Source organism: Lynx rufus, unplaced genomic scaffold (genome assembly GCF_022079265.1).
Source record: "Lynx rufus isolate CCGP_SWC_20201006 ecotype Redwood Valley unplaced genomic scaffold, mLynRuf1.p SCAF_13, whole genome shotgun sequence".
NCBI lineage: Eukaryota > Metazoa > Chordata > Mammalia > Carnivora > Felidae > Lynx > Lynx rufus.
The window spans coordinates 8,081,195-8,093,291 of record NW_025814827.1 but is presented as its reverse complement, the minus strand read 5'-3'; the positions used below and the strand labels follow the sequence as shown (position 1 = coordinate 8,093,291).

At 52.6% G+C, this 12,097-nt stretch overlaps 1 protein-coding gene and 1 long non-coding RNA gene across 2 annotated transcripts in view; one reads left to right on the top strand and one right to left on the bottom strand.

Moving 5' to 3' along the window:
• ANP32A (acidic nuclear phosphoprotein 32 family member A) overlaps window positions 1-9,375 on the bottom strand; it is a 40,056-nt gene extending 30,681 nt beyond the window's left edge. Inside the window, exon 1 of the mRNA XM_047074875.1 lies at window positions 9,291-9,375. Coding sequence (XP_046930831.1) covers window positions 9,291-9,344 — 54 coding nt within the window. The 5' untranslated portion in view covers window positions 9,345-9,375. The remainder of the gene's footprint in view (window positions 1-9,290) is intronic.
• Window positions 6,754-11,289, top strand: LOC124508451 (uncharacterized). Its single transcript, XR_006961258.1, has 2 exons — window positions 6,754-6,910; window positions 9,367-11,289. It is a non-coding gene; the product is annotated as an uncharacterized LOC124508451 (long non-coding RNA).
• The last annotated feature ends 808 nt before the right edge of the window (window positions 11,290-12,097 follow it).

The window sequence follows — 12,097 nt, the reverse complement described above, 5'->3', positions numbered from 1 at the left end:
AACGAGGAGTGACCAGAGCGGTAGGAGACATACTGGGGAAACGGAGCGCGGGAGGGAACCCGTTTCATGAAGGTCAAGGGTGCAAATGCTGCTGAGGAGTGACGTAGAAGACGACAGTGAAGTTGTCTCTTTAGAGCTGTTTAGGAAGCAAAGCAGACGGAGGAGGGCTGAGGTGTGAGAGAAGTGAGGGAATGGAGAAGGTGGTTCTAGACAACTCAGGAAGTCTGACTGTAAATGGGAAGACAGAGCTAGGCAGCAGCCACGGTGACACAGAATCAAGTGAGGTTTTCTGCTGGCTGGAAGATGGGAGGAACACCACAAGCTTGAAAAGGTCCGAAGGAGAGGAGCGGCTTAGGTGCCCAGGGCGAAACACCGAGGACACCTGAGCGGGGCACAGATTCCGGCTAGGCATTTCTTGGGAAACCAGGCGTCACTTTTCCATGAAGAAGGCAGGGGTGGCCAGCAAGGGGGCAGGCTGGGAGGGCGGTGAGGAACAGTGCCGTCGCCCCGTCCGGGGGAGAGAGAGTGGTGACCTTACCCTCTGCACAGACTACCTGGGACCCATGGCTGGGGCTGCTCTGTGATGGTTAGATGTGCAGCTATACTCACATCCAGAAGCCACGCGTTTACTACTGAATTGCTTGCTCGTGGGGAAAAGACTTCTGCCAAGTTAAGAATCTCTAGCTTCTAACCTCTTTTCTCACTGAAACGAGTGTTACTTTTTAATATAATGTGTGTTGTTAACGTATGGGGTGTTTTTTTGTTGTTTTTTGTTTTTTTTAAAGCGAGTGCCAACTATGCGGTTCCAGTGGGACAGAGCATAATACCAATGACAGTTCTGGTTTCCTGAGTGCTTACTGTGGGGTAGGTACTATCACATCGTCACGTTACAGAGACAAAAGGAGGGAGGCGCTGTGAGGTGAAGGGGCTGGCCCAAGTGCCATGGCTGGAAGTAGGGGAGACAGGATGCACCCCCCAGGCAGGCTGGGTGGGAGCAGAAGCCAAAGGCACCCTCCTCACCCTGCAAGTCTCTCCTCCACGCTGGAAAACGTGGAAGCCAGGCCCCAGGCAACCTGCACAGTGTGTGGCACCTGAAGGATGGAAGGCACTGGATGGTGAGCGTGGAGAGAAGGGGGTGGAGGAACAGGCTTGGCTGAGGGCCACTGGCACAACCAGGAACCTTGGAAGGCATCCACTTGGGGGTAGGAATTTAGGATAAGGATTCCTTAATGCCATGAGAAGGTTTGGGGTGGGAAAGAGCTAGAACTAAGGAGAGAGTGTGCAGTTGGAGAACATGGGACCCAGGGACAAGTGGCTTTTTTTTTTTTTTTTTAAGTTTTATTTATTTTGAGAGAGAGAAAGAGAGAGAGAGCCCAAGCAGGGGAGGGGGTGGGGGTAAAGAGGAGGATCTGAAGCAGGCTCTGTGCTGACAGCAGAGTCCGACGCGGAGCTCGAACTCACTGAGACCATGACCTGAGCCATAGTCAGACATTAAAGGACTGAGCCACCCAGGTGCCCCTCGAGCTGGCTTAAAAGCTGGAGAAATCACTATTGACCTCAATGGAGGGAGTTCACAAAGCTACACATGGCATTCCCTCATTCCCCCAAATCAAACCACCAAGTATATGAGTGTGAAGGAAGCTTAACACTCATCTTTTAATGTCTTTCAAACAATAACAAGTGATGCGATCAATTTATGGGTCAAAGCCAGCACACTTTTTTTAATGAACAGAAATGTTTTACATGTAGTAAGGAAGCGTCTTGTCATTTGTTGGTAGAACATATGTACGTATATACCTACCGGGTAGTGGTGCAAAACATATTTTTACTGTTAGGATCAAGAAGTTTGAAAGTCACCAATCCAATTCAATACTCTCATTTTAGAGTGAAGGAGACAGAGAGGCCCCAAGAAGCCCAGCAACTTGTCCAAGTTAGTTAATAATAGCAAAACTGAGAACAGCACACAAGTCTTTAATAGCCCTCTGCTAATTTGCTCACCAAACCGGAATCTCCAAACGCAAATATCTCTGGGAAAGACAGCCTTGACTTTAATCCACATTAGGGTAAGTGATAGTGGAGGAGTAAGCTGATCTTTTAGATCTGCTGCCTAGGGCAAGTTCTGGTAGAGAAGATAGATGAGCGTCCCAGGGCAGCCGTGGGGCTAAAACAAAATAAATGTGAGTGGATGTATGGGGGTTGCAGGGTGTGGCTCACTGGGCACAAGACAGGGACTAGTGTGGGAGGACAAAGATATTTTATCTTGTTTACAGTTTTTGTATTAACAAATATCATCAGGACAACTGGTTCTATGTAAGGAGGCTGTTTCCACGTCCGGGCAGGTGGCCCAGGGCCACGGGTGCTTGGCTCATCTTGTTTCAACAAATTTTATTAAATGACAAGTTCTGAGTAACAGGTGCCTTCGCAATTCTCCATCCCTGCCCAACTCCATCTCTTTAATGAAAACATCATTGTTGGGGATTTATCACGTGTACAATTGTATTTCAATGTAACGTAAGATTCTAAGATTCAAAGTCGGGTCCCTTTTTCTCTGTATTTGTGGGAGGAAAGCGCGGTGATGCGGAATGGGTGGAGTGCACTTCCCCAGGAGCCAAGACAACTAGCTAGGGCAGGGGGTGGGCAGGTCAAAACGGGGTGGGGAGACATGGCAGTACACATCTGTGAGGGAGTGGCCACCTCTGGACAGCAGAGTAATGAGCCTCCTTTTCGTCTCAGAACTCAGGCCAAACAACTGGGCCAACCAAGCTCATGTGACCAGGGCTCCTCACCACTCAGCAACAAGCTCTGTGCTCCCCTCCCAGGCGGAGACACCAAAGTAGAGGGGGCAGGCACAGGGGGGAGGAGTCGCCTGATGAGTAGCCGATACGATATCCATAAAGGGTCACCAACAGTCCCCGAGTTTTTTATTTCAACGTGGGATCATTCATTCGGACGGAGGCTCTGGGATGGCCAGCCCCCAAAGCTCAGTTAGGTGCCTGTATTACAAATAAAAAGGATTGTGTAAGTCTAGCATAAGTCACCTTGAAAGGCTGGTGGTGCAAAAGCGGCCAAGACAGGGACCTGGGTCTGCAGTCCGCTGTCCTTAAAGCATACACCAAAGTTGTGGGGACTGGGATTCTTCCCCTTGGATTTATCTCCTCCTCCCCTCAGCCTGGCCAGTCTTATTCCTGTTCCCTCTGCTCGTTAGCTCGGGCACAAGTGGCTAGAGGTAGGAAGAAGGCTCTGAAACTCAAAGCCACTTTGTTGAGGGTGTGTTCCCCAGGAAACATGCATGGTGGGAGAGCAGCAGGGCAGGACCAGAGATTTCAGGATTATCTGTGGCTTTCAATGATCTGTGTTCTGAGGGTCTGATGTCAGCCATGGAGGACACAGCTGCTGCACCTTCTGCAGGCCTCAAAGCTCCGAGAAGACATTTGAAATTGAAGAGTAACCATAGAACTACAAGATACACAACACCCTTTTGAAATACGGAGTATGCAAGCTGAAGAATTTTAGTTGGTTACACAGAAGAACTTCTAGATAGAAGGGGCACTCAATTCTGAACTGGTAATGAGGACAATTTCTCTTCTGATGGAGGTTCTTGGATCAAAGCCAATTTCCACTAGGCATCAACTAGTTAAAGGGCACACACAAAAGAACTTGGAAACACTCCTAAAGCACCACCCAAATGAATGGTCTGCCACATGCTTAATAAAAAATTTAAGAATTAAAAGCAATAAAATAAAAAAATCCAGATCCCAGCCCTCTCTTCCCCCAACTAAGAAAGGGATCACCAAGCTTTCTCTGTAAAGGGCCAGGTAGTAAACTTTACCTAGGGGCAAAACTAACAATACAACACAGGCACTTTTATAATGACAGAAAACAAATTTCCACAATTCTTTTATTGATGAAACTTAAGATCTGTAATAAATACAACTCGGGGTATTTGATGGTCAGGGTAATGATGGTCTAACGAGACAAGTGGAATTCTTTTGGGGGGGGGATAACATTTCACATAATTGGAATTCAAAGTTAAGCGTTCCACATCATCAAACTGATTGCAGTATTTCTATGTACAGATTATTCTTAGCTCATGATACCAAAACAGGCAGCTGACCCTGAATTTGACAGCACTTGTGCTAAACCAACATCTAGGGGTGCCAGGAATCTGCATTTTACATGCTCCCTAGGTGATTCTGATGATGGATGGGCCATGTTTGGGACGTGATGGACTACACAACTCTCAAAGTCCCTAATTTTCAACCAAAGAGGCCTCTGGTTTTACAGTAGGAGGAGAACCCAACTCTGTTGCATACCGTGACCACCCTCACAACATGGAGGATGTCACACAGCTTTGCCTACCCTTAATTAGTCGTTAGGAGAGTTCAGTGAGATGATCCATGAATTGTTACTAGTATACCACATCTTAGGTAAGAGGACATGCCAATTCTCTTCAGTTTTTTGGATGCAGATGGTGACAAAGACAGAAAATGCATTCCATGCAGGATCCCATACAAACCACTGCCTAAGAGTCTTCTCATTACTAAAATGTGTACCCCAACATCTAAAAGGACAGACTTCTTTCAGCCTAAACAGATGTGATGTTCTGAACCAAACTCGGAAAGTGTATGGCTTCCCTCCTTAAAATGACAATTCAGAGCCCCCTGGTCCTGACCACCCACCTCAGTATCTTCAAGCAGGAGGCCGTCCAGGGTTCATTTCAATACCTTAAATGACAGGAAACTCAATCTCTCATGAGGTGGCACTATTTTAAAGCCAGAGAAGAAAAAGCTCTCCCCTTAGTGTCTGATCAAAAAAAATAATAAAAAGGTGCTTCAGGAGATGGAACAGAGAGTAAGATGATGAGTATGCAGACTGGCTGCGATAAGCTCTCTATGCCTCAATTTCCCTGTGTGTAATATGAGGATAATAACAGTACCTACACCTCACAGTGCTGCTGTGGGGACTAGATTAATTGATCTGTATAATCCACTTAGAATTGTGCCAGGCACAGCATGGTGCTGTGTAAGCATTCGCTATTATTATTGTTGTCGTGGTGGTTGTTGTTGTCCAGAACTGCAGAGAAGCTCAGAGTTGTGCTCTATTATCTCTCCAAGACCAACACTATCGCATATTGGGCACCTGACGGCCAGAACAAGCCACTTTTGTCACTTTCTCATTAGACCAGCTCACTAGTCCCCTTGTAAAGATGAGGAAATGAAGGTTTAAAGAGGAGGTTAGGTTACCTGCCCAAGATCACAGGGACAGGTTAACTTACCCTACCTCTTTCTGGCCAGAAGAACTCAAACGCAGAGGTCTGTGCAGCTCCAAAACCCACCTTCACTATGGAGCCCCCAGACTCAAAACTACCAGCAGCAGCAGCAATCCAGGAACAAAACATCACTGACCATGACCATCCGGAGCCCCAGCTCAATTTTCTGCCTGTGGATCCTTGGTTGGCTTGCATAAACTGGAGTTAATATCAGGCTACATGAACCCAATTAGGCAGTAGTCTGGAAAACATCATGCGACGTATTCCAAAGGTCAAAGTTAAACCTGGCTTCCTGGGCAGCCTTTGCCAGGCACTGCCATCAAAGCTAGTCTCACGCAGACACCAGAGTTTAACCAGAGAGGTGCTTAACCAGCACTGACATCGGCTTTTAAAAAGTCCCGGAGAGAAGCCAGAGACGTGACGCAGAAAGGCGGTCGGCAGAAAGACATCGCTTACTTTTTAAAAAAGCAAACCTTATTCCCTTCTCTTTTCGGTTTAGGGTTACTACCGTGAACTGCCTTCCCCAGGGCAAAAATAAAAGGGGGAGGGGCAGTGGAAAACTGGGGTGGAGGGGGGGCCTCCCCTCGCAGACTGCAGGGCGCTGTAACACCCACCTGAAACACGGGGCGCGACCTACCTTCCCGGAGAGCCCAGCCCCGGAGGGCGTTTCCCCAACACATCGACAACTCGTCCCTCCCGGGTAAGCGGCTGCTGTCCTTGGCTCCAGTCAGGGCCGTTGGAGTCGCGCGCGCCCCCCTCCCGAAAAAGAAACCTCATGTTTAATTTCTCCCCCGACCCTATCAGTTTCTCCGAAAGAGCCAACACCCGGGCGACCAGTACGTCTTTAGGGCCACATTTAACTACGTCTGAAAACGCCAGCAGGAGGAAGGGCGAAACACTGGAAAGAAGAGGGGGTGGGGGAGGTAGGGAGAGCGATGGGGGGTGGGGGGGAGCACTTGCGGGGAGGATCGTCGCCCTCCCCGGGCGACCGCCGCCGCGACGCTCCAGCCAAGCCTCAGGCCGTTGTCTCGGGGAAGAAAACCCCATCGGGGCCCACAGCACGACCGGGGGTCCCCGGAGCCGGCTTCCCCTGCTGCCTCCACGTCCGGGGCCGTCGGGGCGATGGCGCAAGACTCCGCACACCACCCCCACCATCCCCCCCCCCCACATACACAGCGACAACAGCCACGGTGACAAAATGGCAGCCCGGCGCCCGGCAGTCGTGCCACAGGCGAGCAGGGCCCCGGCGGCCGCCCCTGCCCCCCAATAACGCGTCGGCGCCCTTCGGGCTCGGCCTCCGGCGGGCCTGGCCTTTGCAAAAATAATAATAATAACACAACACCTCGAGCTCCAAAGCAGCGGGGGAAGCCAGGAGGCCCTCCCGGGGCCGGCCCCGCGCGCCCGCGCCCGGCCCGTGCGCACGAGGCCCGGCCGCCCCGGCGCCAGCCCGCCCGCCGGCCCGCGCCCCGCGCCGCATGGAGCCCGGCGCCCGCACTCGCAGCCCCGCGCTCGGCGCCGGCCGCGCCATGGGGGAGGGGCGGGGCGGGCCGCGCGAGACCCGGGAAACATGGCTGCTCGTCCTATTTCGGCGTCGCGGCGTGGCCACCAGCCCCCGGATCCGAGTTGGGAGAGGCTCCGAAGGTGGGTATGTGGGGGCCCCCGGGGGGGGGAGCGCGGCGGGGAGGGGCGCAGGGGGCGCTCTCCGAGAGCTATTTGTCTTAAGAACGTTTACAAAAAAATAGTTCCTCCTCCCCCACCCCTTTTGTCCCTCATTAGCAAGCTTTCTCGCTCCCCCTCCTCCCCAAATGTGCAGAAAGTGCCCCCTCCATCCCCACCCGCGCCCCACCCCGCCTCGAGGCAGGGGGCAGGCGAGTGGGCAGGGAGACTGGGAGGCGAGGGGGCGAAGCGTGAGAAATCGCTCCCAGTTCGGCGCGGCGCGCTCCCCTCCCCCAGCACACACTCGGGGAAGTTTAAAGAGCCGGTTCGACCCGCTTTCGATCTCGCTCCCAGTTGGCCGGCCGGGTGGCTGGGGCCGGCCTGGCGAACCGCGCCTCCACACCCACCCGCCACGACCCCGGCCCCCCACTGCGCGCCCTTCCCCCTCCGCACGGGGGGCTTCCGGAAAGTACGCGGGAAGACCGCGGCTCCGGCCCCCTCCCCCATCACCACACCCAGCCCCCAAATCCTCCGGCTCGGGGTCTAAGCCGGGATGAAACCGGCCAGAGAAAGGCAAACCGTCGGCAAATTGTTCGCGGAAACTCCTGCCTTCTCGGCGGGCACCCCCTCCCCTCCCTCCGCCACCCCCTCCCCGCCCTGCGCGCCATAAGGCACTGCACGTCTACAGTCCACAGCTGCGTTATGGTGGGGGGGGGGGGCACAAAAAGGATCTTGTTTTCAAAAGTCTCACTCAGGTTTGGGGGAGGAACTAGAGAAAAGAGGAAGCAAGGCCTGCCTTCGCCAGGGATTCGGGTTTTAACGGGCTGAAGGGGCGACAGGTCAGCGCACCGTGCTACCCAAACTTCCAACTCTGTGGAACCCTGGCCACCGAGGCTGGAGGAGGGGTCCTCCGGCCCGCGCTGCCCGGGTCTCGGAAGGGGCCGCGAGAGGAGCCGGCCAGGGTCTCCGCCCCAGAGCCGGGGTCTCCGCTGAGCCGCCAACTCACATAAAACACTGTTTGAAAGCGAGGGAGCCAGAAATACAAACGAGCGTTCGAGTAACCCACCCTCACCTTCCCCCTCCTTGGGGGTGGGCTTTCGCCCGAGCCTCCCAGTTCCCATCCGTGTAAGTTTCCTCCGGCCGTACTCCCGCCGCTGCCCAATCAATAACGGCGACCAGAAGGCAAACTCCCATCCCGGAGCTGCGTGTTTCCTATGCCCGCATAAATCTGGACCCGGCCAATACCCACCACGGGCACCAGGTCTGGGCAGCTCGCGTCCTGACAAAGTTTCCCGTGCCCATTTATTAACCAGGCGCCGAATGGCTGCCGAGGAGCCCACCCCGGAGAAAGCCTGGCCGGGGGGGCGCCAGGGCTCAAAGGCTGGCATCTCAGCGAGGCCGGAAGGAGCAGGGGCGAGGGGGGACCGGGACGTAGCCTTTGGGTAACTTGCAATAGCGATCGCTCGAGGTGGGGAGGCGCGGGGATTATCTGTGCCTTAGCACGTTCGAAAATCCCTCCCCCCTTCCAATTTATCCTCCCTTCGGAAGGAAAGGAAGAAACATCAGCATCTGGCCCGAAGGTGGGGTGGAAAGAGTGAGGGAGAAAGAGGAGGAGAGGAAGGGAGGCAGAGAAAGGGAGGGAGGGAGAGAAAGGGCGCGTTCACGAACACTACAAAGTTACAAATATGGCTCCCCCGTCTCTCGCCTCATCACTGCAAAGAAATGAAGACGCACTTTAAACTCGAGCCATTCCCAACTCCACTGCAGCCCCCTCCCCACGCGCTCTCCCCGGGGGCCTCGGCCCACATTTATCAGAAACTAAACCGGACTCGCGAAGCCCAAAACTTATTGTGTGTGTGCGAGCGAGAGAGAGAGAGAGAAAGGGAGGGGGAAGCCGCGGGAGGGGGGCGGAAGGGGGGATTCATTTATAAAATATAAAACCCCCTTTTTTTGTTGTTAAATCCAGGAGGCAGCCCCCCTCCTCCTCTGCCTCGTTAATCTTTCCCCCAGACGGAGTCAAGGGAGCAGCGAGCTCAGAGGGTTATTTTGCCTCATTCTCTCCGACCCAAACGCGTGCGCCCGCTGGCCCCCGGTGGGTGCACACTCGCACGCACACTCTCGCACCCACACTCGCACACGCGGGAGCACACGCACAGGTAGTCACACACCAAGGGCAGCGGCGGCGGCAGCCGGAACATGCTCGGATGGCATTGCAACCCCCCAACCTTGCAATTCATTTGCAGTCCGACCCCGAAACCCACACCTCCCGGGCGCCCCCCCTCAAAAAAAAGTGCCTCCCCCCAACGCACACACACACACAAAGTAGGAGAATGGACCGACAGAGATATTTTTGGCAAATGCTCACATCAGAGGGCGTCCTGTTCCGCAGCTCTAAATGAATCCGTTTGTCCATTTCCATCTCTCGCGCTCTCTCTCTGCAGAGGCTCCCGCGCCGGCGGAATTCAATCAATAAACCCCGAACCCACGGCCGCGCGTTTTAGGACTTTGAAGGCTCAACCAGCTCCGCTCGGTTCTCGAGCCCCCAGCACCCGCGGCGCACACTAACCTGATCACGGTGGAGGCGGGACCTGCGGGCCGGCGGATGAGCGGCAACAGCTGGAGCCAATCGCCGCCTAGGGTCTCCGGGCAACAGCCAATGGTGGCAGCGGCGGGGGGGGAAGGGACCAATGGGCGGGCTGCGCAGCCGGCCAGGGAGGCTCAGCCATTTGGTTGTGGTGCCGGAGACGGACCCCTTTAGATTTCGGGGCGGCTGAGGAGCGCGGCGGCTGCTTGGTGGCTGAGCTAGGGGGGTGGGCAGAATGGCGGGGGAAGGGAAGGTGACTGCGCCTCGAGAGCCTAGCCGCTCGGCCTCGCCAGCCCGCCGCCGCCGCCTCAGCGTTTGGCCGGGGGCGGGGCCGCAGGTGCGTTACTCGAGGGGGAGGGGCGCGGCCGGAGGGTCGGGGTCGGGATCCTCGCAGGGCCGAGGGCTTCGCGGGGACGCCCTGGGCCTGCCCGCCTCGCTGGAGCGGGTTGGTGAAAGAGGGGACGTCCGGCGCGAGGTCTCGGGGCCGCGGGCTGCCCCGCGGGCGGGCTGATGAAAGGCCTGGAAAGAGGGGGGAGGGGTCAAGGGTGCAGTGGGAGGAGGGGCTGGTCATTTTCTGGGTCCGGAGGGCCGCGCGGTGGAGCGTGGCTGCTGCCCTCCACCCCCTCCGCGGGTTCCCACCCCCCCCCCGGCTGCGGCTCACAGCCCGCGCGCCCCTTCGCCTCCCGCCTCGTCCTCGTCCAGCCGCGGCCATCGCCGCCCCTCTAATAAACAAGTAAATGAAAGCAAGATGCGTCCACCTTTGGATGACTTTCCTCGCGGTCTTGACCCTCTCTACGGAGGGGCCTTTCAATTTGCTGTCATGTAAGGTCAGCCTGGAAGGAGCGATCACCAAGAGGCACCCAGGATCTTGTTCAGCCAATAAATGAATGGAGACCATGGATTAAGAGTTGTTGCTGAATATACTGAATATTAAAAAAAAAAAAAAAGTGAAAAGGGAAGGTGCTAATAACTTCTGGTTTTCTGGTCCAAACATAATTTGATGGGCTTTGTAGACCTAGTGAAAGGAAACGGCGCACAGTTTATTCTAATCGTCCACCTGACTCATTTGGTTCAATTTGGGTTGCCAAAGAGGCTCTATTTGGAGCACTTTCTCCAGGTTTTACGGTTTGCTTGCTTTGGGTTTTTTTTGTTTTGTTTTGTTCTGTTTTGTTCATCACATTAGTTTTTAGACCTTAAAGCCTTCATCCCCACTGGGTTACCTACTTCTTATGGCCAGGCCTTGGACCTTGTCATGTACTAGGTTGGCTGCCTATGGCTGTTAATAAATCATGGGAATTGTTGTCAACAAGGACGGATCCATCGTTACCCTTCCACACAAGTGTTTTTCAGTGCTTCTATTTCTGTGTGTCTACACTTTTCCTTATACAAGCCAAGGTGGTTTTTAGGTGGGGATACATTGTATTTTATTTTTCAGGCACATGGGTTCAAGGGAGCGATAAAGCAGTATGTATGTTGCAAATTTGAAATATTGTTACATAACACCAATACAGTTTCATTCTTGAGCATATAAAGTTGAGGAGGAAATAGAAAGTGACGGAATGTAAACAAAACGCAGAGAATGCTCACACTGGGGAAGAAACTGTAGTAACTCTGATACTGTAACCTGATGGATTGTAAACTTAAAATCCTACAGCCAAGCATTTTACTCGGTAAATTTTTCTTTCAGATAAAATAATAAGTGGAATTTGAAAAGTGATAATGTTTACCCTGAGTAGCTGGGAAATCCAAAATAAAAATGGAAAGCCATTGTTTTATTTCATCGGGGTAGTAGCGTGTAATGTATTTGACTTGTTGACTTAGCCCACATGTTTGTCTTCCTCAGTTTTTATAATCTCGTTGAACTCAGTTTGTGTAGTTGGAATTTATTTTTAAACTGTATTGGCTTTGTTATAGGACATACAGGGACCCTAAATTACCTCTCTTTGCCAGAGTCAGTTGTTATTTCTGGATATAGCATTTAAGGTGGTTTCGAAACAGCTTTTCATCACATACATTAAGTCAATATGATGCGTAGAAGATATGTAACAGAGGAGTACTGAAGGTTATGTTCTATTTGATGGTAAATGCTTGTCTTCAATTTGAATTTTTAACCACAGTTAAGTCCACACTGCTAGCAATGTGATAGGGAAACAGGGCCTTTCCAGAGGACTAATCCTTTAAAAGCCAACCAATCAAATGCAGAGATGTTCCCTTATCCAGCTCTGCTAAACAGAAGCAAATAGCTCACCTTGTCACACAAAGATTGCAGAAGATGACTTGGAAGCCTAAACCCCCGTGAAAGAGAGTTACAGGACAAATTAAGGTTAAATTGAAAAAATTGTGGTTTGGTCACTAAGTCAAAATATCAAGCAACAATTGTTTTTAGAAGCATCTTTTAAACATTTTGATAGCAGATTTTGTATTGGTGTCAGAGAATTGAAAGAAGGCTTCACTAGATTCCAATCGTACAGAAGTTGAAATATCCAAAAAGTATATATAACCAATTGAATACTTAACTTCCCATCTTCCAACATACTTTTTTTTAAAGATTTTTTTTTTAAGTAATCTCTATACCCAACATGGGCTCT